The following is a 26576-nucleotide window of genomic DNA, read 5'->3' as shown; positions in this document are numbered from 1 at the left end:
AGTTCTGGGCTGAATAGAAGGCCATATTAGGACTAACTTCTGTATTTCAACCAAATTTTCAAAAACTCCATATATATAGTTTCATTTAATGTTTATAATAATACCGAGAGGGTTAGTTGTGGTGTCCTTATAGATACAAATATTAAAAAATTTAAAAAGGCAAGTGACACATGGATGCAAAAGGAAAGCCAGATGCCAAACTCGGTTCTTTTCTCAGTTCCTCGTTCATTCTCTGCATTACACACTGCCTTCACTAAAGTGCCGTCTGGTACAGAACAAGGGAACCAGAGCTAGAGCAATGCCTTTTCTCCATTTTGCCTCTAATAGCCTGTGTAGTCCAATTGGCACTGAAATATTTGTTCATCTGTGTAATAAATCTTGAGCACTGGTACATGCCAGGCACTGGGTGAAAATTGTGTACAAAGGCCATCTCGGTTCCTGAACCCAGAGTTGACACTCTCAACTGGCAAAGACAATTTCCCAGTGACAGGTGTCACAAGGCAACGAGTAGGAAATTCGGATAAAATGATTTTCAAGTAGTCAGAGAAGACGTAAAAAAAAATTTTTTTTGACAGTATGTCACCATGTAACCCTGGCTTACCGGGTATCCAGTTTGTAAACCAGATTAGCCTTGAATTCACATATCCACATGCCCCTGCCTCCCATGCTGGATTAAGGGCCTGTGCCACCACATCTGACCCTGAGGGGGCACATTTTGTTGCTGTTGCTTTGTATTTCCAGTATTGAGGAATGAAACCAAAGATGTTGGTAAGTACTCTACCACTGAGCTAGTGGTAAACGCAAAAGGAGGAACCTGCAGAATTCATTGTTAAGCCAGACAGGATCTGTTGGTCATTAGACAGGATAACTCTAACGGAAAACACCCATTAAACTTTATGTCGTCAAAGCCTGAAAAGAGGATAGAAGTATAACTCAGTTCTTCCAGTTGTTAGTTCTCTGACCTTGCCTTTGCCGTCAGGGTCACCCCACCACCACCACACCATTACCATTCCCTCCTCCCTACTCCTTCCGGATACTTCCGGCTTGCGCAGGCGCAAGAGAAATCGCTTGTCCTAGTGGCGCGAGGAGCCCACACCCAGACGCATGCGCGTCCCGCCCATAAGCCCCGCCCCAGGCGCCCCCTCGCGAGCGCCTGCCGTTTCTTTGGGCGGGCCAGTGGGCGGGGCCTAGGTGGGCGGCGCGCCGCGGGCGGGCCAGTGAAGCGGGCGCCCCCGACACGTGATCTGGAACCGGCTGTGTCGCTTGGTGACTCCGTCTGTCCGTCCGTCCGCGGGTGCCATCATGGCGGACGCGGCCAGTCAGGTGCTCCTGGGCTCCGGTCTCACCATCCTGTCCCAGCCGCTCATGTACGTGAAAGTGCTCATCCAGGTATGAGTCGTCGCCTTTTCCTTCCCCGCCGGCGTCCTGTTAGGTCGCCACCGCCCTCTGCGCCTGTGGGTCGGCTCTGCGTCCCAGGCCTTCACCCTCTCGAGATGCTGCCCTTCTCTCCCGTCAGGAACAACTTCCACGGCCTCGCGGCCCCTCTCGGAAATATCCCGAGACTCGCCCCGGACAGGCCCGCTCCTTTTCCGCAGCCAACTGCCACCCTGGCCTTCCCTGGCCGGTGACTCTTCTCAACTTTGTTTTTTCTTCCTGATCCTGGCCGGTTGCCACCGAGGGCCTCCCAACCCTTTTCTTGCCGCCCCTCTGAAATTGGCATTCACCTCACCTCGTCCACTCCTCCTCGGAGAAATATCACAAACTCGAGACGAGAAATAACTCATCTAAGGACAAATTTAAAATTCTAGGAAAACCAACATCTTACTGTTTTTATTCGGTTTTTCTGTTTTGCTGTTTCTACTTCTATTCTCATTCAGAGATTTTAACACCAGATACCCAGATATACACAAGGAGCTCATTGAGAAGTGATAATGAAGTCAGATTTCCTAAGAATCCATTGAGCTCTTTCACAGTAGCCCATGTGGTTCATGACAATGAAAATCACGTTGGTCAGAGCTGGAAATCAGTTCTGTTTAAACACTTTAGCGAGTTTAAATGTAACATCAAACCCCCGGATGTCCCTCTTGCCTCGCTTTCCAATCTTTCCAATCTGCTATAAAATATTTCTAAAGTGGTCATTTATATTCATGGGTAAGGAGGCCTACTTTTAGCTGATGAAGGTATTTTCAATTGCTTTTCTAACTTTCTCTGTGATGAACAGACCATTTTTTAAGCATTTATTGAGGGTTGACATAACTCATGCATTGTGTCCTGGAAGGAAGCAGGCTTTAGAATCCCTGTCCTTAATGTTTACCATTCTGGAGAGAAAAAAAAAAGCAAGACTCTGGAATGGACTTCATTTTTGAATTGTTATTCATACAAATTGTTACAAGCTAAGTTGACTAATATAAGTTCAGATTTTAGTGTAAGTCTTGAAGCGCAAAGAGTGAAATCTATGTCTAAAACAGAATCGACAGCATTTTGCAGTACACGTAGGAACCCACTACTCAGTAGTTCTCAAAGGACAGTGTTTTTAGTGACATTCAGTGCTCTTGCCTCAACAATTCAATATCCTAAATTCTGATTTCACAATATCTTGTGTGTTGCCAAGTATCTCAGGAGGTTGATGAAATTCCCAAATACTGTTTTAAAAGTTGCATGGTAGCACTTTCAGTGAGCTCAGAGGGGGAGTTTTAGCACAGATAGAGGAATTGCAACAATAGAGAGCCCAAACTGCCCTGTATTTTTTTTATCTTAAGTATCCCTTTGGCACTGTAATCCCTAAATATATTGTACAAATAAAATGGCAATCATTAATTTTTATGACTTTCTGTATATTGCTAATGAGTCTGTACATTTAACGTGGATCTAACTTGTAATTATTTTTGTAAGTGAATGACCCAGCTGTATGTGTTTGCCTTTGTTGTCTAGCTAGCCATATAAGTAGGCATTGATACTGACTCAGTGAATATTTTATTTTGTTCAAATATGAAAAATATTGTGAAAAATATTTGTCAGCCTTATCAGTAAACTAGGCTTTCCTGACAGAATGGTTTCCTTGTTCTGTTTTCAGTTTAATAATCTTAGTTACATGGTTTACTCTATAGACTCAACTCAAAGGGCAAATTGGAGTTTATTGAACCCAGTCTTAATCTATCCAACAGAACAAAAGACTGATAAGGATGTTACTTCATCAGTGACTTAAAAAACCTAAACTGCATTTTTATTTGTAAAAATTATGGGGCTAAGGAGGTAGCTTGCTGGCCTTGAGCATAAGGATGGACATAGGGTCCATTTCAGCATCAGACATAAACAAATTTGAGCCTTATTTTCTTTTTTCAAGACCCTGTACCCAAAGTATTCCTGGGTATTGCTTAGTGTTGATGCATTCCTTTGTTTTTAAAGGTGGGATATGAGCCTCTTCCTCCAACAATAGGACGAAATATTTTTGGGCGACAAGTATGTCAGCTTCCTGGCCTCTTTTGTTATGGTAGGTGCCTTTGATTTATCTGGAATGGTTGACATTGAAGGCTGGAGTTACTAAAAGAAAATACATAGAAGGCATGCTGCCTTGAAATATTTTGTAACCTTGGTTTTGGACTAGAATCTAAATCTCTGACTTGTGTTCTTAGCTCAGCACATTGCAACCATCGATGGGAAGCGTGGGTTGTTCACAGGCTTAACTCCAAGACTGTGTTCAGGAGTCCTTGGAACTGTGGTCCATGGTAAAGTTTTACAGGTAAGAGGAAATCAATTAATGTTCTCATATATTTTGGCTACCTTTTATGCACAGTTTATTCCACTATAAAGAGAAGTTTCAAAGATGAACTTATAACCTCTTTCTCTTAAAAGATATTTTCTCTTTATTGATTAACTGAATGATGGAAAACAAGATTTCTCTGTGAAGCATAGACTAGCCTCACTCTTGCTTAGCAGGCTGGGATGGCCTTGAATTTGATTTACCTTCTGAGTGCAGAAATTACAAGTTCATGCCCACATGCCTCTCTTGAAAACTTTTTCATGAAATACTTACTTTTCCCCAAGAAACAAGAAATTCATGCAGGTTGAAGTAATTGACCTTGATATATATGGCCTTCTTCTTCCTTTAAAACAGATTCTAAGGAGAAATTAGATCCATTCGCCTATATAGTTTGTTATTTTTTAAACTTTTTTTTAATTTTTTGTTTATCGATTTATTGCAGAGGAAGAAAGCTAATTAAAACATACTTTTTTCTGGAGTTTTTTTTTAGATTTCTAATATTAGCCTAGTGACACATTTTCTCTAAGTATTGAAAAGAAACAAGAGCTGTTGCTATGCATAATGGTATATGCTTGGAATCCTAGCATTTTGAGGGTGGAGGAAGAGAGATCAGGAGTTCAAGGCCTAGTCAAGTTTAAAGTTGAAAAAAATAAAATAAAACTGATCAATGCAGGTAGTAAAATGGTTTTGGAAGCATCAGTCCTAGGGCTTCATGCTACAACGGAGTATGGTCTGAGCCCATATCCCTCTCAAGGTTCCTCCGATTATATACACCTTGCCATATGCTGGATCTCTGATCCTGGTGCCAGCTGGTAGAGGTTGGTGGCATGGAGAGTAGTCATGGCAAGAATAGTGGTCTCAGGCATATTGTGCAGGCTGGCCAGGGCCTCCTGTAGCTTCTGCCAGATGATAGTCCCATTTGACTTAGGTTTGCTTCCAAGCACTCAAAGTGGTGAAATGCTGCAGTACTGCAGTACCTAGACAGCCTGGTCTATATATAATGCATGCATGTACCCACCTGAGCACAGATACTGGTTTGCAGAAGGGCGTTGGGCACCTTTCTTAGAGTACCTGAAGTTGATGGACTTGTGGAAGCTGTTGCTTGTCCACTTTGTGAAAGGTACTTTATGGGTTAGAAACACTTCCACAGATTTTATAAACTTTAATGACCCAGCTGAAGTGAGGAATTCCCGAGTTCTGTTTGACCACTGTTGTAATTTTTATCAGATTTCAGCATCCTAAAGATCTTCCTGGATAGGCCTGCTTTCACCAGAACCATGGTTAGCATTTCATCACTTTGTGCCCTGTAGCCTTTCAAGGGCTGGGTGTTATATTGTATTCAGAAGGCAGCTACTGATATTCCAGGTCCTCCTGACAAGAACCTAGTTTGAAGATGCTGAGCTATCTGAGGTCCCCTGGACACACACTTGTAGGTAGCAGTTGGCCTGGGAGACACCTGTAGACCCAGATGTGCAAAGAAGCCTGCACAGCTATGGACAGAAGGGAAGCAGTGGGTTGTAAGATGTCTTCAAAGGGACATGTTCCTCCCAGTCTGATGGAAAAAAAACATACCCTTGGCTTAGTGAGCCTTCTGCCCATGTTACAGGCATGTCCCATGAGTCTTGTGCATTCTCATATCCTGCCAACAGCAAATAAAGTATTGTTGGCTACTATAATCCCTAAGCCACAGTCAGCTGGGAGGCCCTAGGATGGTCAGCAACATTGACTGCAGGTGTCTGTGTTATACAAGCCTAGGGGCTGAGGAGACTTCTTGGGCTTGGGGGATGGGATTAAAAGAGGGTCTCTAGCTGGGCAGTGGTGGTGCACGCCTTTAATCCCAGCACTTGAGAGGCAGAGGCAGGTGGATTTCTGAGTTCGAGGCCAGCCTGGTCTACAGAGTGAGTTCCAGGACGGACAGACAGGGCTACATAGAGAAACTCTGTCTCAAAAAACAAACAAACAAACAAACAAAAAGAGATTAAAGTTAGCCTGGATTACATGAAGCTCTATCTCAAAAAACAAACCAGGCATGGTAGTGCCCATCTATGGGATGCCAAGACTTGGATGGCTGAGGCAGTCACCCTGGGCTAAGTAACTAGATCTTCAACTTTGCCTTAGAGATATTTATGTCCAGTTCATTAGTGTGGAGTAAAAATTAAGGGTTTTTCAGAAGAAAATCAGTGCTTCTCATTTTCTGACAATACCTTCTGTAACAGGACACATTAATAGTTCTAATTATCCTTCATTTCTGTGTCTTCTGTAGTATTACCAGGAATCCGAGAAACCCGAGGTATGTTGAAGCTTTCTATGTGAATCCCTGTCTCTGGGAAATTCCTACTGTTTGACCCTCCCTATGGGAAAAGCCAAGGCTTTTCCTTTTCATCTCAGTGATGTGGTATCTTATGGGGTGACCATGAGTTTGAAGACTTCTATTTAAAACCATCAAGATTTCTGTCTTTGCTTTTGATTTCCAGGAGATAGGATCTATAAATGTACAAAAAGAAGGCTCATCCTCCTTTGACCGAGTTATCAAAGAGGTAAGAGATGAATTTATCCCATGTGATTGAACCAGGATCATGCATCCTGTGCTTCCAGGTCAATCCCCAAATGAAAAGAAAAAGATCTTCAGTTTAAATTGGGTTTCCTGTCTACTAACCCAAAAGAACAGCATGGCCTGCTGTTGGGAATAAGCACTACTCACTCTGTTGTTAAGGCTGAGGCAGTTTTTACTTTTTTGTTATTATTACTTATTTTGACACAAGTCTTTTTTTTTTTTTTTTTTTTTTTTTTTTTTTCTTTTTGGTTTTTGGTTTTTCGAGACAGGGTTTCTCTGTGTAGCCCTGGCTGTCCTGGAACTCGCTCTGTAGACCAGGCTGGCCTTGAACTCAGAAATACGCCTGCCTCTGCCTCCCAAGTGCTGGGATTAAAGGCAAGCGCCACCACTGCCAGGCTTTGACACAAGTCTTGTAGTCCAAGCTGGCCCTGAACGCAAGGATCCTCCTTCCTCAGCTTTCCTCTCCCCAGTCTGGAATTGCAAGAATATGCCATCATGCCCTGCTTTGACAGTCTCTTAGGATGTTGAAAATATGTAGCAAGTTAATTTTTTTATTTTTATCTTTTTGTTATTTTATTGAAACAGGGTCTCATTATGTAGCCCTGGCCGGCCTGGGACTCTGTCCATAGATAAGGTTGGCCTCAATCTCAGAGATCCACTTGCTTCTGTTTTCCCGAGTGCTAGGATTAAAGTGGGTATGTGTGCACCATACCCAGCACACAGAAATTTTGTATGTTGGCTCTGATTTGTCCAGAGATGCTTTTGTGGTGCTACTCTACAGCTGAAATGTGCCTGTCACTTGTTTGTCTTCCCCATGTTTGACTTTAGAACTACTCTAAGGCTGGAGACGTAGCTTAGCTTAGAGCATTTCCCAGACTTAATAAAATTCAGATTTCTAAACTAAAAAAATAACTTACAATAGAAGCTCTGAGACGCCAGCCACACTTGCAGAGTTGGTGTCCCTAAGATGTTGGCATATATCTAAAGCCTAACATGTCTCTAGTGTAGATACCAGCTTCTTTGAAACCTATCATTGTAAAAGAAAGTAAATAATCCAAATTCATGCCTCATCTAGTCCTGATGCCTCAGGCCTGTAATCCCAGTTACTTTGGGAGGTTGAAGCCAAAGGAGCAGAACTTTGAGGCCTGCTTGAGCTACAGGGTAAGCTCAGAGCTGTCCTAAACAATGAGACAGACTGCATGAAGAAAGTAGAAAGGGAGCTAAGGAATATATCTTGTTAAGTAGAGTACTTATCTAGCATGGGTGAGGCCCTGGGTTCAATTCCTACTACTGCCGAATGAATGAAATGATTCAAGCTCTGGTAAGTTTCTTCAAACTGGTAACCTCTGTTTTTTCGGTGTGTGTGTGTACGTGTTTGCTTTCTGATATTTTTTTCTTGTGTATAGAATTGGGGAAAACAGGTTGAAATTCATGAGAGGTGTAATGAAATGGCAAATATGACGTTAATTCCATTGGAGCTAGCGTCTTGACTCCAAAATAGGAAAGCTTCGGTGCCTAGTCCTTCGCCCTGTACTATGTATATAGAAATAGGAATGGCAGGCTGGCTTCGGCAGCACATATACTAAAATTGGAACGATACAGAGATTAGCATGGCCCCTGTGCAAGGATGATACACAAATTTGTGAAGCGTTCTATATTTTTTCCCATGAAGGCTGGACGCTCAGTGTTGGGGAATTCGAGGGTGGGGAGGTGGGAGTGGGGAGGTGGGTAGGGGCACATCTTCATAGCAGCAGGAGGAGGGGAGATGGGATAGGGGATTCCTGGGCGGGGGGGGAGAGAAATGGGGTAAGGGGATAATATCTGAAATGTAAATAAAATATCCAATAAAAAATAAAAAAAAATAGGAATGGCATTTACTTAGATTTCAGAAGTGTGCTTTGATTGTTTCTAGACAACTCGAGAGATGATTGCTCGTTCTGCTGCTACCCTCATTACACATCCCTTCCACGGTATGTTTGCAGTTGATGGTATAAAATAATCTCACTTCTTTATTCTATAGTTTGATCTTTCTTGGACATATAGATAACTTAATTAAAAAGAATTTGTCTCTGTTCTACAGTGATCACTCTGAGGTCCATGGTACAGTTTATCGGCAGAGAGTCTAAGTACTGGTAAGTGTTTGGGATTTGTTTTTCTTAATTTATTATGTGTGTGTCCCTGCTTGTCTGTATGTGCACCACATGCATTCAGTATCCGTGAAGGCCAGAAGAGGTGTCAGATACCCTAGACCTGGAGTTAGGAACGGTTGTGAGTTCCCATTTAGAGGTTCTGGGAACTGAACCAGGGTTCTTTAAGACCAGCAAGTGCTCTTAAGCACTAAGCATCTTTCCAGCCTGTTCCGTATTTAATTACTCAAGAAAATGTGTTAAAGCAAAAAGAAAGCATTACTACTTTATATTTTTAAGGTTCTTCAGCATTTACAGAACAAATTCATACTGTTGTGTCATTTGACCTGTACCAAAAGCACTAAAATATGAGAAAATAGGCCTAGGCTAAGTTAGGAACCTATCCAAGGACCACAGAACACAAGGTAGGGCCATTGAAGCCAAATGCCCTCTGAACCACATAACCACATCCTGCATAGTCAGTCAGTGTCTCTGTCTCTCTTATTTATTTATTTATCTATTTATCTATTTATTTATTTATTTATTTGTTGGTATTTCAAGACAGGGTTTCTCTGTGTAGCCCTAGCTGTCCTGAAATTTACTTGGTAGACCAGGCTAGTCTCAAATTTACAGAGATCTGGCTGCCTCTGCCTCCCAAGTGCTGAGATTCGAGGCATGTGCCACCACCTCCTGGTTACTCCTTCGCAGTTAACTGTTTCACCTTTTTTTAAATGTGTATGGATGTTTTGCTTGCTTGTATGTCTGCACCTCATGCATGTCTGATGCATATAGAGGTCAGAAGAGAACATGAGATCCCCTGAGACCTGAGTTACAGAGGGTTGTGAGCTGCCATGTGAATCCTGGGAATTGAACTCAGGTCCTCTGGAAGAGAAGCCAGTGAGTGGTCTTAACCACTAAGCCATCCATCTCTCCAGCCCTAATAGCTTCATTTTTCTAATGGCATTTAACTACTTTACAAGACTCAACCACTGCTAGAAAATTGTGAGGAAAGGGAGTTATAAAATTGATCTTATGAAAAGTGATTATTAACCAGGTGTTGTGAGGTACCTATGATCTCCAGCCACTTTTGAAGGCAGGGGGAGTTCAAGGTCAGCCTCTACTTAATTTTGGCCGGCTTGGGCTATATGAAACCCTGTTTGTGGTGGGTGGGGAGGTAGTTATTGAAACTTCTCATAGCTCAAGTGATCTTAATGTCCTTTACCTTTTATCGTTGCCTAGCGGACTATGTGACTCCATAGTAACCATCTACCGGGAGGAAGGCATTGTAGGATTTTTTGCGTGAGTAAATGTTGGGTTTGCCTTTAAATGTTTTTGTTTGTTTGTTTGTTTTTGTTTTGTTTTGTTTTGTTTTTTGGTTTTTCGAGACAGGGTTTCTCTGTGTAGTTCTGTCTGTCCTGGAACTCACTCTGTAGACCAGGCCGGCCTCGAACTGGGAAGAAGGCATTGTAGGATTTTTTGCGTGAGTAAATGTTGGGTTTGCCTTTAAATGATTTTTGTGTTAGTAGAAAGGCTTTCTTGAAAATAAGGCAATGGACATTTATTTAATTTGTGGGGAAAATGTTCTCTTAGGGTTTACTTTATTATGTTAAGCAGTTTACAGACATCTACTGGCTTAAATTTCTCATTGTAAAGATCCTATACCTCCATTTTTTTCTAGTTGTTTTATATGTTTGAAATAAGATTTTTTTTTTTTTTTAAAGTAATGTCTTTCATAGCTCACAATTTGACTGACCTCAAACTGGATGAGGATGACTTTTGAACTCTTGTTCCTTCTGTACCTCTACCTCTGTGTGCATGTGTAGAAGTCAGGGGGAGAATCCATGTATGGGTTCCAGAAGTTGAATTTGGGTTGACAGGCATGGTGACAAATGCCTTAATCTGCTGAGCCGTTGAAGCAGGCCTTGCTTTTTTGTTTCTTTTATTTTGTTTTTAAGATAGTGTTTCAAGCTCACAGAGATTCTGCCTCTTAAGTGCTGGGATTAAGTCATTCAGTACCATGTCTAATTTCTTTGCTTTCTTAGTAAATATTTGAGGTTTATTCCTTTATAATAAGTTCTTTTACAATAAAGTTAGTAAAATGAGAAAATAACTTTTTAAAAAATGGAAAAGTTATGAATATATTTTTATTATATTAGTAGGATAAGTATTTGCAAGGCTTGACTTTGGAAGAGCTTAAACTATTGTACTTGACTAATAGAAATTTACTATGGGCAATAAAATGGTCCTTTTTTGATTGATTGATTGATTGATTGATTGATACTAGAAATCAAACACAGGTCTTTGCATATGCTCCACCACTGAGCTGTACTATTAGCTCCAGATTTCTTTTTCTTTTCTTTTTTTTAATTGTTATTTTATGTGTTTGAGTGTTTTGCTTGCATGTATGTGCAGAGGCCACCATGTCTGGAGGCCAGAACATGGTGTCAGAGCCCCTGGAACTTGAGTCACACATGGTTGTGAGCCTCTATGAGGCTAGGATCGAACCTAGGTCCTCTGGATGAGCCATCTCTCAGCCCCTAAGTTTATTTCTTTGATTATCATAAATATTCTGACAAATAGAAAAGATAGCTTATCACTAGTCTAATTTTAAATTTTATTATTTGTGTGTGTGTGTGTTTATGTGTTTCCAAGTGTATGTGTGTGTGCCATGTGCATGCAATGCCCACAGAGGTCAAAAGAGAATCAGATCTTTTGAAACTGGAGTTACAGGCCATTGTGAACTACTGTGTAGGTGCTGGGAATTAAACTAGGATCTTTAGCAAGAATAGTAAGTGCTCTGAACCACTGAGCCATCTCTCCAGCTCCTAGTCTCATTTTAAAGAAAATATTGATGAGCCTGCAATATAGTTGACTTTGTACTGTACTTGCTTAGCATATAAGAAGCTTTGTGTTCAGTCCCTATCAGATATAAAAGTGAGAGTTCTGGACAATACTTATAATCCTAGCACTCAAGAGGCAAAGGTAAGGGAGAGGTTAAGGAGTTCAAGTTATCCTTGGATGCATAGCAAGTTTGAGGTCAACCTTGGCTACATGAGACAAACTTGTGTTTCTGGGTCTGGGTGACTTCATTGGACAATATGGAACAGTGGGAACATTGCCTTGCAGACTGAAGTGTGGAGTTTAAATACCAGCTCTGTTATTTACAAGCATTGACATGCAGCAAATGAGTATCAATGTTTTTGTTTGTTTTTGGTTTTTTAAGACATAGTTTCATATGTTCTGAGACTTGAACTGGCTGCATAGCAAGGGATTACCTTGAACTCCCTCCTGCTCCTCCTGCCTCTATCTACTGAGTGCTGGACTTACAGATGTGGGCCACTACAGCCAGTTTGTATAGTACTGGGGACTCAAGTTTAGGGCCTCATGCTTCAAACACTTTTTGTTATTTGTCTTTTTTTCCAGAGCTGAGGACCGAACCCAGGGCCTAAATCTCCAACCCCTGCCCCCCCCCCTTTTTAATTTTTATTTCATGTGCATTGGTGCTTTGCCTGAATGTATATCTGTGTGAGGGTGTCAAGTCCCCAGGAACTGGAGTTACAGACAGTTGTGAGCTGCCATATGGGTGCTGGGAATTGAACCCAGATCCTATGGAAGAGCAGTCTGTGCTCTTAACCACTGAGCCATCTCTCCAGCCGGCTTCAAGCACTCTTATCAACTGAGCTACATCTCTAACCTATGGAAACACTCTCTTGCTATCTCTGTGTTTGGATCATTCTCACTTGACTTTTTTTCCTCTTCTTTTGCCTTGCCAAATTTGAGTATAAAATAAATAGTAAATAAATAGTAAAACCATGTTAAATCTCTTCTGCAAAGCACCTTGCAAATCTTTGACCTTCCCTATTATGGTTATTAATAGTAAAGTGAGATGTTGACTGTAGGTCAGAGGGTTATAGCTGACCTGTATTTTTAAAGTGAGAATAAAAGTCATTACCATTTAGATTACAAGAAGTGTTCATGCTGAGTAGACTGTTTCATTGATCATAATTTTTTGCTTACTGTGTCTTCATGTAGGGGTCTAATTCCTCGCCTCCTTGGTGACATCATTTCTTTGTGGCTATGTAACTCACTGGCTTATCTCATCAATACCTATGCACTGGACAGTGGGGTAGGTTATGACTTTGGTAAGATATGCTGGTGAAGGCTTTCTTTGTATTCACCAGCAGCCATTTTAGCTGTTAGAAAGATGGTAGTTTGTTATATGCCAGACAGAACATAGTACAGTAAAAACTATTACTTGAGGGTTTTTTTTTTAAGATTTATTTATTTTATGTATATGAGTATACTGTAGCTGTCTTCAGACACACCAGAAGAAGGCATCAGATCTCATTACAGATGGTTGTGAGCCACCATGTGGTTGCTGAGAATTGAACTCAAGACCTCTGGAAGAGCAGTCAGTACTCTTAACCACTGAGCCATCTCTCCAGCTCCTATTATTTGAGTTTTTAAAGGCTGAAGGCATGGCCATGCTATTTCCTATAGAGGGATACACCTAGAAATTACTTCAAGTCTGACTGAGTGTGCTCATGGATCTATCCCTAATATTGTCAGAGATTCACAAATTTCTTTTTCTAATAATAACTTTAGAGCACACAAAACCGAGAATAGCTGTTTGGTATATTTGGAGGTTTTCCACATCTTCTGGGATATTGAAGGGGCTCCTAGAAATCTCAGCCTGAAAGGTTTTGAGGGTCTGGATTATCTCTTGGATATAGTGTAAGCAAGACTTCCCACAGGCTTTTTTCTATGGTGTAGAACTTGTTAACCCAACACAATTTTTTGTTTTTCAAATATTGACACGAGTACATTTCTTTCTAATCCATCATAGTGTGATAAGAATTTGTCAGTATTGATTGATGAGGACAGTCCATTTGGAAATCTTTTGATAGGGTTTCAGTATGTCAGTCATCTCGATTGGCAGTTTTTTGTTGAGGTGGGGTCTGAACTATGCAGCCTGGCTGACCTGAACCTGCATCTGTCTCTCAAGTGCTGGGTATAAAGCATAAAGCCTGCACCACCACGCCCAACCTTGACGGCCATTTTTTTATATTCATCATAGGCATTTTGGGCTTGTTTTTTTTTTTTTTTATTGAATATTTTATTTACATTTCAGATGTTATCCCCTTACCCTATTCCTCTCCTCCCCCCAACCCCCACCCCCCAGGATTTTGTTTTTATTCTTTTTTGTTTTGTTTTTTGTTTTTCGAGACATGGTTTCTCTATGTAGCCCTGGCTGTCCTGGAATTCACTCTGTAGACCAGGCTAGCCTCAAACTCAGATTTGTTTTTATTCTTAAACTTCATTTTCATCCTATCAGGCTGATAATTTAGAAATATAATCTATTGGTGTGCTTGTGAGTTTTAACTTATTATCTGATTTGTGTATGATTCATTCTGATAGAGGCTCTTTTTCTGTTTTAGGTTTCTACCATGAATGAAATGAAAAGTTATTCCCAAGCTGTCACAGGAGTGAGTTTCTTAATTTTCTAGGAACAGTTGTTTCTTTTTGTTTTTTGCTTTTCTTACAAATCCGAGTTGTTGAATCACTGTTTTAAAGCTGCTAGATGTCTCCCTGGAAATGTCTACCAAATGCATTACTCTTTGTCAGCAGTAATACTACAGTCGCTAACTCACAGCGGCATTTACCCCAAGTCCTTTTGTGTTACTCAGCTTTCATGGTGCAGAGACAGCGGCATGTTACATCTCTGACATCGCACTTAGAGAACTGCACCCTTTGTACTCACACATTTATTTTGTGTTGTGGGACCAAGGCATGCATGTGGAGGTGAGAGGACTTTGGGGAGTCAGCTCTTCATCCACTATGTGGGTTCTGAGGGTTCAACTCAGGCCACCAGCGTGGCAACAAGTACTTTCATTGTAACTCTAAGCCATCCCATCTGCCTTAAATACTGTGTCAGCCTCCTGTGTAGCCCTCATCACATTGGCTAAAAGTGGGCTTCTGAGGTACTTCCCGTTATCTTTGAGAGGATGCTCATATTTTCTTCAGGGTACCTTGAAGCACTTTATTTGTATTAGTTTAAGACTTTTTCTCTTCAATAAGTAATTCACTTTTATTTGAATGATACCCCAATCCTAGGATAAGAAGAATCTTCTGGAATTTTGATAAATGTTAGATATAGAAGTATATTGGGGCAAAAGAGGCACCTCTAGCTCAAACTATGTAAAAGCATTCTGAGGTTGCTGAGGATGCAAGAACTGCTGTCAGAATATTAGAGCATTCTAGCACTGGGCCTCCGAGGGAGACGAGGTAAACTGAGAATGATTTGGTAACTCAGCTGTCTTGCTGTTTTGCAGTTCTTTGCTAGTATGTTGACATATCCCTTTGTGCTTGTATCTAATCTTATGGCTGTCAACAACTGTGGGTAAGTACTTTGGGGGGCGGGGGTTGTCTAGTGTTTATACACGTTTGCATAATGTGCTGGGTGTCTTTCACAGTGGTTTTCCCTTGTATTTACAAAGGCAGAGTGTGTCACCAATTCAACTGGTCTAGTTACACAGCTTGCCATGGGGATCCTTTTGCCTACTAAGTGCAGAATATGAGGGCAGGGCTGTATTCAATCTTAACTGTTGAGCAGGTACAGGGAATCCAAACTCTGAAGGGCTTTCATGGCAAGTGCTTTACCCACTGAGCCTTTTTTTTTTTTTTTTTTTCATTCTCTGAGAACTGAAACCAAGTCTTCATGTGTGATAGACATATGTACTCCACCAGTTATTTGCAGCCCCAGTTCTCCTTCCCTTCTTTGCACTTCTTTCTTGGTAAACTGCTCCCCATAAAACTGGAGTTATAGATGGTTGTAAGCCATCATGTGGGTGCTAGGAATCAAAGCTGGGTCTTATGCAAGAGTAGCAAGTGTTTTTAATTGATGAGCTGTCTCTTTAGCCTCTAAGATTTTATTACAGTCGTAGGGTTTCTGTGGCTCTGTAGAGATGGTATAACCACAACAATTCTTATTAAAAAAAAAAAAAAAAAAAAAACATTTAATTAGGGCTTGCTTACAATTTCAGAGGTTTAGTCCATTATCATGGAAGGAAGCTTGACCGAGTGCAGGCGGACATGGTGCTGGAGAAGGGGCTAAGAGTTCAACATTTGGATATTAAGGCAGCAGGAAAGACTGAGCCATTAGGCCTATCTTGATCTTAGGGAGACCTCAGAGCCTGCCCCTAGGAACTCACTTCTCCAACAAGGCCACCCCTCCTAATAGTGCCACTCTCTATGAGCCTATGGGGACCATTTTCTTTCAAACCACTACAATTATTAATTATGTGTATGCATGCCTGTCTATGGGGATCTGTGCAAATGAGTGTAGGTACCCAAGAAAACCAGAAGGGTGTCAGATTCCCTACAGCTGGAGGTACAGGTGATTGTAAGCCGTCGGAAATAGGTGCTAGGAAATGAACTCAGGTCCCCTGGAAAAGCACACCACTAAGCCATCTCTCCAGTCATCAGATTGTTTTTAAGTAGCTACTTCATATCTTTTTGGAGTATAGAAACTATACGTAAAGTTTATAAAGTATGTGGACGCACGCACATGTGCACACATAATGTCTGTGTGGATACACATTGTATTGTGTGTGTTTTGGGGGGGGTGTATGTGTGGAGGCCAGAGGTCAATTCCTCAGGTGCCATTCACTTTGTTTTTTAAGACAAGTTCTTTCATTGGTTGGCCTAGAACTAGATTAGATTCATCTAGGTTAGCTGGCCAGTGAGCCCCAGGGATTTGCCTGTCTCCACCTGTCGGGCACTGGGATATGTTCGAGAACACCATTGATTTCCAATTTCCAGATGTCAAGTGCCTCTACCACATCAGCAAAAATATCGCGTCTTGAATTAACTCAGAAGTCTGTTCTATAGTTATCCATGGTAGTGTGTGCCTTAATCCTCGTACTTGAGAGGTGGAGGCAGGAAGACCGTATGATGATCAAAGAAAGCTAACTTGGGTATAAGCAAGTTTAAGGCCAAAATGTGTGCTACATGATATCCTGTGTCAGAAAAACAAAAATGGGGCTAGAGAGGTGGCTCAGTGAAGTAGAGCACATACTGCTTTTCCAGAGGACCTGAGTTCAGTTCTCAGCACCCATGTCATGTGGCTCACAACTGCCTGTAACTCCAGCTCCAAGAGATCTAACTCCCTGGCCTGGTTTCTATGGGCACCCCCACACAAATATACACAAACATACTTACATATAAATCTTTTAAAAATCTTACATAAAATCTTAAAAAAGAAAGCCTTTAAAACTGTAATATCTGACGTAATATGTCTTTTAGATATGCTTTACAAGAAATAGCTATGTGGAATTTTTTAGTCAAGTTTGACTGACATTGTTGTTTTCTGATTTTTAGAGTAGTCTCCATGTTTTAGCCTAGCACATTCTTTAAAATAAGTTAAATAGCTGATCCTGGTAATAAGCATCTTTAATCTTAATACTCAGGAGGCAGACACAAGTGGATCTGAATTTGAGGCCAACTAAGGTCAGTTAGACCCTGTAATTCAAGATCCTTGGGCCTCTGGGATCTTTTGACCTCCAGGAAGGTATGGGTGCACAGACATTCATGCAGGCAAAACAACCATACACATAATTTAAAAAAAAAAATGAGTTAAAAAAGAATTGGTTATGGATTGTATTCAGGTAAGAGAGTGTCAGTAGTCTTTATATCTGTTATCATATATAGAGTCTTTATGAAGAAAATTCATTCATAAATTTCTTTTCCCAGATGGTTAGTCATGTTGTTCATTTATCCACTAATGAAAAAGCTAAATGTATCAGAAAATAAAATCAAGTCATGATTCTGACAAAGAATACAGTAGGGATGAGAGTTTGTTGATAGAGATGGGAAGGAAATAAGAAGTGTGAGGGACAGAGTAATAGAATACATACTACATGTGTATGGAATTGTCAGATAACAAAATTAATGAAGTTTCTGTTTGCTGACTTAAAACCCAACTATAGGATAGTTGATCTTTCTTCTGGTGTAATTTGTCTCATTAAAACTATCTCAGCATAGGGAACCTATGCTGGAATTTTGCCAAAAAACTGTTGATGATGTAAATAATGTTTTCAATTTCAGGCTTGCTGGTGGATCTCCTCCTTATTCCCCAATATATACTTCTTGGATAGATTGCTGGTCCATGCTACAAAAAGCGGTATTTTTATCTCTCATTTTGTTTTTGTTCTCTTAATTTATCAGCTGGAGTAGAGAAGTACAAATCCCCACATGTTAACCACAAGCCATTTGAATGATAGGATGAAGTTACAAATAGAATCCAGATAATTTTCCTAGTTATTTAAGCAATAGCCTGATTTCAAACCCTTTTCCAGACTCACTCCTATTTTGGTGCTGGGGATTGAACCCAGGACCTCACACAGGCTGAGCATATATATGCTCTGCACTGAACTCAGCCCAGCAGACTTGTCTGTCTGCGACTCCTGCGAACCTCAAGTTAATGTGAAGAATGAAAATAAGACATTATTTACTTGACAAAAGTTTGTCAAAGTGATACCTACAGAACTGGCTGCTTGCTTCCTATTTTGTTAGTGGATGAGTGTCAAAACTGTTAGTTTATGGTTACTGCTAGGAGTTACATCATTGACCAAATACTTTTGATCAATTTAAACAAAGTTTTAGTAGGCACTAAGATAATGGATAGGCTGTCCACTAACTTTAGCATGGGATCAGGTAAAATGGCCATCAGTTTACAGATGGGTTTGAGTGGCAAGCACTTTTAAAGGATTGCAGAGAAAAAATATAAAGAAGCTCTTTGTTGCATTACTTCATAGAGCCCAGGATACAGATGAGAAAGGCTTTGTTCACAGAACTCAGGCTCTCCCAGATTAGACTCTGAAGCAAAAGGTCCAGTTGTTACTATGGTTACTTTTGCTCACTGTTCGTTCATGCTAGCTGAATCCAAGCTAGAATCTTTGAATGAGTTCAGTACCATTGATGTTGTGGGTTTCCTTCTGAATTTTACAACCCTTTCTTGTTTTAATTTAGTTTGATGTTTTTATTATTTTGTTTTGTTTTGTTTTGTTTTTGTTTCCTGGAGTGCTAGGGATCAAACCCAGAGCCTTCCAAATAAAAGGCAAGAGCTCTGCCACATTGCTGCCTTTCCATCACTCTTTTTCAGTTTCCTTTTGTGGTATTGGTCATTGAACCCAGGGTCTTGCACATGTGTGGGAAACACTTCACCACTAAGCTATACCCCCAGCTCTTCTCCAGACCAGATTTGAACTTCTTATAGGACAGTCTTCCACTGTGGTTCCCATTTCTAAGTAATGCCCTGTTGTAGGAGGAAAGACCTTAGAAAATGGATTAAGGTGCCAGAAAAACCTTATCTGGGAAACAAACATTGATCCTGTACGTGCTTAGAAAATCTGTGATATAGCAGATAAAATGCTAAACATTTTCCATGACATTCTCAAACTAGCCTTTGAAGATCTGTGTTATTCATATGTTATTCAAACAACAGTGTTTCATATATAAAGAAGCTGGTGTGAGAAGTACTTAATGAAAGTTCTGTGACCCAGCTTTACTGGTGGTTCCAGTCTTTTTTTTTTTTTTTTTTTTTTTTTAAGATTTATTTACTTTATTTATGAGTACACTGTAGCTGTCTTCAGACACACCAGAAGAGGGCATCGAATCTCACTACGGATGGTTGTGAGCCACCATGTGGTTGCTGGGATTTGAACTCAAGACCTCTGGAAGAGCAGTCAGTGCTCTTAACCGCTGAGCCATCTCTCCAGCCCCTGGTGGTTCCAGTCTTACCGTACTCATTTCAGTCACATCCCCTAGAAATGTGTCCAGTTCTAAGTGCTGGTTTAGATCGGCCATATTCATCTTCATGCTAGACTTTACTTCTGTTTCTTCTCTTTTCCAGGGAAATATGAGCCGAGGAAACAGCTTGTTTTTCCGGAAGGTTCCATGTGGGAAGACTTACTGTTATGACCTGAGAATGTTAATTTGAAGATGTGGGGCAGGGACAGTGACATTTCTATAATCCCAATGCACAGAATTATGGGAGAGAATGTTGATTTCTATACAGTGTGGCACGCTTTTTTAATAATCACTTAATCTTGGGAAAATGGAGGTGATTGGTGTCTGGCTTTTTTGTTCTTTGTCCTAGCACAACATCATTTACCACTGGTGTTCCCCATTAGTTATTTGAAATGGGACCTTTATTTCTCTAAATTCTTGTTTTAAACAGAAAACAGACATATTTTACTTAAGGAACAAAGCAGGTTGTTATGTAGATTTGAGTCTCAGGTTAGGACTTTGTCAAATGAAGAATAGAATCCCAATAAGAAGGAACTAATTCTATAAGAGTTAATAAAATTAAGAATGCATACCATGTGGGAGTCTATGAATTACCTGAGCAGATAGATACTAGAAAGTCAGCAGCACCTAGTCTACCTCCCACCATGCTTGCAAGCAGTCGGCCCATCTTACCTCTCAGTGCTGCCGAGCTACTGCAGAGATTTCTGCCTTCTGTTACTATAGAAGAGAAAGTCATCACCACCAACAAAGAAAAAAGTCAGTTACAAAGCCTTAAGCAAGGTTTGGGAAGCAAGTACGATGGCCTTTCACTCCAAAGAAGCTCTTTTAGCTTCTTGTAGCACGAGAAGCAAACTGTAGCACAACAGTAGCTCCTAAGTGCTTAGTGCCCACCAGCCTCTAAGGTCTGTCTTCACTGCGGTTCCCATTGCCTATAAGCTTCTGCTTCTAAGCGTTTGCTTCCTTTTTGTTACTGCAGAAGGTGAGTAGTTTGGCTTTCATTTCTGATGACACCCTTGAAAAGTATATTTGTAACTCCTTATCTGGTGACTGGGACTGAAGTCCATATGGTTCCTAGGATATTGTCCAGCTCGCATGTCAGACCCTCAGGCATATTAAAAACACTCATGGAGGAAAAAAATCACTTTAGAAGGAAAATTTTCAACTCAAACATTGAGCTCCTATTCACTCAGGCCTTTTAATGGCAGGTTAAAATGCTCATAAGATGAGAAAGCCCTAAGGTGTAGATTCACTGGTACTTTGCCAAATGAGTAAGCACTGACTTTGCTACTTTTAGACTTCTATCAATGCAGCAGAGTCCATGGTGTTAGGTAGTGTGAGCATGCAGGGTCTCCTCCCACTCAGGGTTAGGGATGCAACCAGAAGCTCATGAGTAGCTTAGCTTGAAATGTCTTTGATGTCAAAAGTACTTTGTCTTAAAAGCAATGTAAATTTTATATCCTATTCAATATTATCTGCATCTGTTTTAATATAAAATGTGTTTTTGCATTACCTACTTTTTTCTCCCAGAAAAAGTCAAGTAAAGGTGATCTAGGAAAATGCACCATGTCTATCCTGCTGCTTCTGTACACATACACACTCCTGGGTTCTGAGAACATAGCTGGCTGTCAGAACCAGTCCACCACCAGAGGGCAGCAGGACTTTGGTTTTGCCTGTGTATTTTTGCCTGCTGGATTCACCATGGTCTAGGATTTCAGTGAAAATAAAAGTCTCATTTGTAGAGCTAAGGTGTGACTTAGTTCAGGAGCACTTACCTAACAGAAGCTAGTAACTGGGTTCTATCTGCAGATCAGAAGAATGGGAACAGTGGTACTAACCCAAAACCAGGGAGATACAGGCAAGGAGGTCAGGACTTCACAGATCATCCATTACATAGCAAGTGGGAAGCTAATGTAGACTACATAAAGATGCTATATCAAAAAAACAAATATCAGCTGAATGTGATACACATGCCTTTTAATCCCAGCACTTGGAAGGCAGAGACAGGCAGATAGTGAGCTGTGCCAACCAAGGTTCCCTAGTGAGAACCTGTCTCAAAAATCAGTTATGTTTCTATCTATAATCCTGACAATTTAGGAGGTTGACACATAGAGGATCACAAGCTTGAGGTCAGCCTGGGTTATATAGACCCTGTTTCAAACAGTCGTGATGCCTCATGCCTGAGATGCCAACACCAAGAAGGCTAAGATGAGAACTGCTGTTGAGTTCCTGGTCTCTAGCACTGCCTCAGCCTGGGAGGGCTGTTTTACTGGTCCAGAATGTTCTGTTGTGAGAAGCTCTCAAATGACCTAGCTTGGTTTAGCTGAGACAGAGTCTTCCTGTGTAGCCATGCTGCCCTTGGCCTCCCATTTTCTGGGATTATAAATCTTTGACACAGTGCTCAGCTCTCTATTGGACTTTCTAGAAAAACTAGCTGGAGTGGGCTGGAGCAACATCAGCAGTTAGGACTCACAGTTGCAGGGGGCCAGCGCTCAGACTGGATGGCTCAAAACTGTCTCTAAACTCCAGTTCCAGAGCCTCTGGCCTCAAACTTAAGACATTTCCCTCTGCCTCTAGAACGATGGAATTAAAGATGTTCACCAGCACACCTGGCCCATTTCTTTTTTAAAGGCTATATTTTTCTAGAGGAGATGAGAACGTTACCCTTCCATCAGTTGTGCCTACATGAGAGTTTTGAGAGAGAACTCTTAAGGGCCCAGGAGAGAGAGACAGACAGACAGACACTGACTGACCTGGAACAAACTCGCCATAACCCTGAAGAACATCTTCAAATAGATTCTGATAGTTACAGCAAAATAGGGGCAGAGGACAGCAAGACAAAGAGGACAAAGCAGTTGTGTGTGAACAGGGTTGTGAGGATACAAACTGACAGCCTCCAGCTCTCTGATTGAAATTTTGTGGCATCAACCTCTACCTCAGAAAGGCAGCCAAAAGAACTTTCTAGAAATGCCAGGCTTCCATGGAAAATGTCAGGTACTGCATCTGCTTCCAGAGTACCAGGAAGTCCCAAAGGTTAGGTAAGGACAAGAACTAGAATTGCACATTCTTTATCCAGTCTGGGACCCTGCCTTCCTGGTGGCTGGACTGATGAGAATGTCTTTTGGCTAAAAACAAAGAGTGTTCTCACTTTCCCCTGGAATTCAGCCCATCCCTCCCCTGAGGAATCAACACTTGGGTTTTAGAAGTCAGTAAATAGGAGAGTTCAGGGCTCTGGGCAGCAGAGGACAGAAGGCCTGTGATAAATATTCTTGTCTTCCATGGTGTTTGCCATCCACTGAGAGATACACAAATGGTAAGATCATGAAAGATCTAATAGAGGAATTAAGATGGCTCATCAGGTAAAGACATCTGATGCCAAGCATGAGTTCAATCTCTGGCACCACATATGGCATGTGCTTCACACACACAATAAAGAAGTGTTGGATTAGTTGAAACCACGTGTAAAATAGTAAAGTGTGGTGCACTCACTGAGCTCTGAAACACTGCCTATTGCTGGCTGCATGGTATGAGCACCGTGGAGTCACCAAGAGGGATAGTTCCTATCTAGCTGGACAGTCAATGATTTAATGAAGGTGTGACATTGGTTTCTTCAATATTTAAGTCGTGTGCTCACGCAGCTGGAGATGGGGAGGTCTGCTAAGGCCATGAATGCATATAGAAGCCAGAAGGCAACCTGTAGGAGTCATTTGCGTTGGTTTGGTTTTGATTTTATGAGGCTGTTAATTGAGTCCAGGGCTTGTGCATACAAGGCAAACACTCTACAATTGAACTGTAAGTTAAAGCTTTAATCCACTTGAATTCAACCTTCTCATCTTTAAAATGAGGAATCATGCTTATTGGAGTATTAAATCAAGTATATCGGTCCAGTTAGTATTTGGTGTGTTGCAGCTATTACTGCTAAGATAGGGGATATTTTACAGATAACAAAGCAAAGTCAATAAAATTCATAAAGGAATTGAGGAGCAGCAGGACTGCTTCTCTGGCTGTCCTACCCTTTCTTCAAGGCCACTGAACCAGCACTGGGAACAGAGTCCAGCACATTCTACTACTCAGCAGACATTTGGTGTCCAGCTGTCTGTGCACATACCTGCCTGAGTGTCTCACAGAATCCCACACTGAGTTAGTAGCCTCTATTCCCTAGCCTGTAGCAATACTTCTACTTTCCAAGTTTCTTAAACATGTTATTAGCACCCTGTTTCCTAAGGCAGAAACCCTGGAGTCCTCTCTACCCTATCCTTCAGAAAAGTCTCCACTAGGTTCTCAGGAGTGCTGCCTCACAGGTGTGTATCTACCCAACTTCTCATCAGTCTCCTGTCTTTTCTGCTCACCAAGGGAGGAAGGGGGTAGATAAGCCTCAAGCTAGCTCTGTGGTGTGACGGGGCACAGAAGTCTCTTGCAAGGTATACCCTAAGTGCCATGGGCAATATCTTTTTCTAACCTACAGCTCTCAAGACTTCTCCCTACCTCCTTTTCATCCCTACAGCCTGAGCTCAAGCCCAACAGGCCCAGGTCTGTAGCCTCTGCTCTGTGTTTGTTCCCCTAGCAGCTGCTCTCTATGTTATCTTCCCACTGCAGCCTTTGTGCAGGAGGAGCCAGGCTGAGAGATGGGGCTATTTATAAATGGAAAGTGGGTGTAGAGTTCTGCAGTCACAGATGTTTTAAACAGCCTAATTCCTCCTCGCCTCTTTGAAATTCCTGTCCACCCCCTCATCGCCATTTTCCTCAAATCATCTACATTCCTGTCCTCCCCTTGGTCAGAGCCACAAAGGAAAAATAAAAAATAAAAACTCAGCTACAGAATAAAACTGAGAGCTGTAACAGCTCACCAAGAATGTGGGACACATGAGTACAGGTACTCATAGATGTTAGCAATGATCCCACAATCCAGATAATATCCCCAGTTTCCAAATCAGAAAACAACAAAAAATGATATAAGTTTGCTAGTAAGCACCAGAGAGGTAGAATTCACACCTGAGTGTAACACAGCACACTGATGATAGTGTGGGAGGAACCAGACACAGTGAGACATGGAAGCCAAATCCCTTTGGAAGGATATTTTGGACAGCCTAGCCACATTCCAATGGCTATACAGCAGTGGACTGGCCACTACAATCTCCCCCAGCTAAGCCAGTGCCTCTCAACCTTCCTAATGCTGTGACCCTTTAATACGGTTCCTTATGTGTGGTGACCCCCAATCATAAAGTTATTTTCATTGCTGCTTCATAACTGTAATTGTGCTACTGTTATGAATAGTAATGTAAATATCTGATTTGCAGGATATTTGATATGTGAGTCCTATGACCCAGAGGCAGATTAGGGGAACCAATAGCAGTTTCTGCAACCCCCCTCTGGCTACCCTGAAGCTTCTCTCCTAAACTTTCTTCTGATCATGAAAAGGGATGCCTGGTGCTTTCAGTCAGTAAGCAGGAACCAAAGCCAGGCTTGGCACCTATAATCTCAGCACTTGGCAGGCAGAGGCAGAACTATTGCCACAAGGTTGAGGGCAGCCTAGGCTATGGTGTGAGACTTTGTCTCAAAAATCAGAAAGAGAGGAAGAGCTAACTTAAGAGGAAAGGGCATGTTGAGGAGAGACTGAATTGATGCTTAAATGAGTTAAGGAAGTCAGAGAAAAGTTATCTCGAATTTAGAAACTAGATGGCAATGTGGTACAAATAGTATAGGAAGGTCTAAAGAAGAAATGAGGACATGCCATTCGCAGAAAGTCGCTCAGTGGGAGAAAGGAGGACAGAACCAAAGACGCCAGCTTCACATCACAGAGGGTGCAACTAACACCATTTAAAAGGCATAACAGCTGGAAGGAAAGGTGAGTCCTCAGAAATCAGGGCTCTCAAAAGGGATAAACATATCACTGACTTATTTTCAGTGTCAGAGGAATGAGTCGAGGACTGGGCTTCTCTTGGGAATGAACTGACAGTTGTCAGGGAAGGCTGGGTACTCAGCCTAGCTTTTCCACATTGTCCCTGGGGGAAGCATTGCTAAGCCAGGCAGGGGAAAGGCAAACATGGTTTAGAGAAGGCAATGAAACCCTGCAAAGGAAGAAATGATGAGAGAAAGCTGAGGTACCTAGCCATTCCAAATGAGCTGCAAAACCGGGGTGCTGAGGAACCCTTGAGATAAGTTTTAGAAAAGTGCCACAGTGGTATGGGTGAGAAATATGTAAAGCTGATTCTGGAAACACCTGATGGATATGTCTTTGATGTCTCCTCCCACCCCCAAATTTATTGTAGTGTTATATATAACACTAGGTTCTGAGTTTGAGAAACCTAAAGAAATGATTTGGTGTTTTCTTTTTTTTTTTTTTTTTTTTTTTTTGGTTTTTCGAGACAGGGTTTCTCTGTGTAGCCCTGGCTGTCCTGGAACTCACTCTGTAGACCAGGCTAGCCTCGAACTCTCGAACTCAGAAATCCGCCTGCCTCTGCCTCCCAAGTGCTGGGATTAAAGGCATGCGCCGCCACCGCCCGGCTTTGGTGTTTTCAAAAAGAATAAAGATGATGAAAATGATAATACCAATGGTAAGTGCTGTCCTTAAATAGTTCCGTTTCCAGCTAGACGCCCTGGCTTGTGCCTGGGGGAGCAAGGAGTTCAGAGATGACCCAATCCATGGCCTTTGCCCGTTTAACCCCTGCTGCCCTTCACCTCAGTAGGTTAACCCACCAGGGCATCTCTGTTTGGTGAGATCAGTAGTCATCAGTGGTGCTGCCGTTATCATATTTGCACACAAATATGATATACCACTCTGGGAGAGAAATCTCACATTTGAGTGTCAGAGTCAAGCTTTTAAAATAACCTGAACTAGTGAGCTTAATCCAGCAGAATTTTAAGAAAAGAGGTTGTTGTAGTTTGAATAAGAATGACCCCCATAGGCTCATATGTTTGAATGATTAGTCCCCAGGGTATGGCTCTATTTGAAAGGATTAGAAGGATTAAAAGGTGTGGCTTTGTTGTAGGAAGTATGTCACTGGGTGTGGGCTTTTTGCTTGTTTGTTTTTTGTTTTTTATTGTTTTGTTTGTTTGTTTTTCAAGGCAGGGTTTCTCTTTGTAGTCTTGACTGTCCTAGACCATACTCTATAAAATAGGCTGGCTTCACATTCCCCTGTCTCTGCCTCCTATGTGCTGAGGTTAAAGGTGTATGCCACCACCACCCAGCTAAGGTTTGTTGTGGTTTTTTGTTTTGTTTTGAGGAAGACATTCCTGGGAGTGTGCTTTGATATTTCAAAAGCCTATATCAAACCCAGAGTGTGTCTCTCTCTCTCTCTCTCTCTCTCTCTCTCTCTCTCTCTCTCTCTCT

General features: G+C 41.5%; 1 protein-coding gene and 1 non-coding gene across 2 annotated transcripts; both read left to right on the top strand.

Annotated features, from left to right (window-relative positions):
- The first annotated feature begins 1158 nt into the window (after positions 1 to 1158).
- Mtch2 (mitochondrial carrier 2) lies at positions 1159 to 20759 on the top strand. The gene is made up of 13 exons (XM_028778580.1): positions 1159 to 1389; positions 3406 to 3490; positions 3633 to 3739; positions 6024 to 6050; positions 6235 to 6297; positions 8227 to 8284; positions 8395 to 8446; positions 9680 to 9739; positions 12473 to 12566; positions 13879 to 13926; positions 14773 to 14840; positions 17546 to 17621; positions 19353 to 20759. Exons 1-13 carry the CDS (start codon positions 1303 to 1305, stop codon positions 19437 to 19439), a joined length of 912 nt encoding a protein of 303 aa, XP_028634413.1. The 5' UTR covers positions 1159 to 1302; the 3' UTR covers positions 19440 to 20759.
- LOC114630415 lies at positions 7874 to 7976 on the top strand. The gene has a single exon (XR_003712822.1). It is a non-coding gene; the product is annotated as a U6 spliceosomal RNA (small nuclear RNA).
- Positions 20760 to 26576: the final 5817 nt, after the last annotated feature.

Source organism: Grammomys surdaster, unplaced genomic scaffold (assembly GCF_004785775.1).
Source record: "Grammomys surdaster isolate TR1022 unplaced genomic scaffold, NIH_TR_1.0 338, whole genome shotgun sequence".
In the NCBI taxonomy this organism is placed as follows: Eukaryota; Metazoa; Chordata; class Mammalia; order Rodentia; family Muridae; genus Grammomys; species Grammomys surdaster.
Note: the sequence above shows the minus strand (reverse complement) of the source record. Positions and strands in the feature narration are given on the sequence as shown.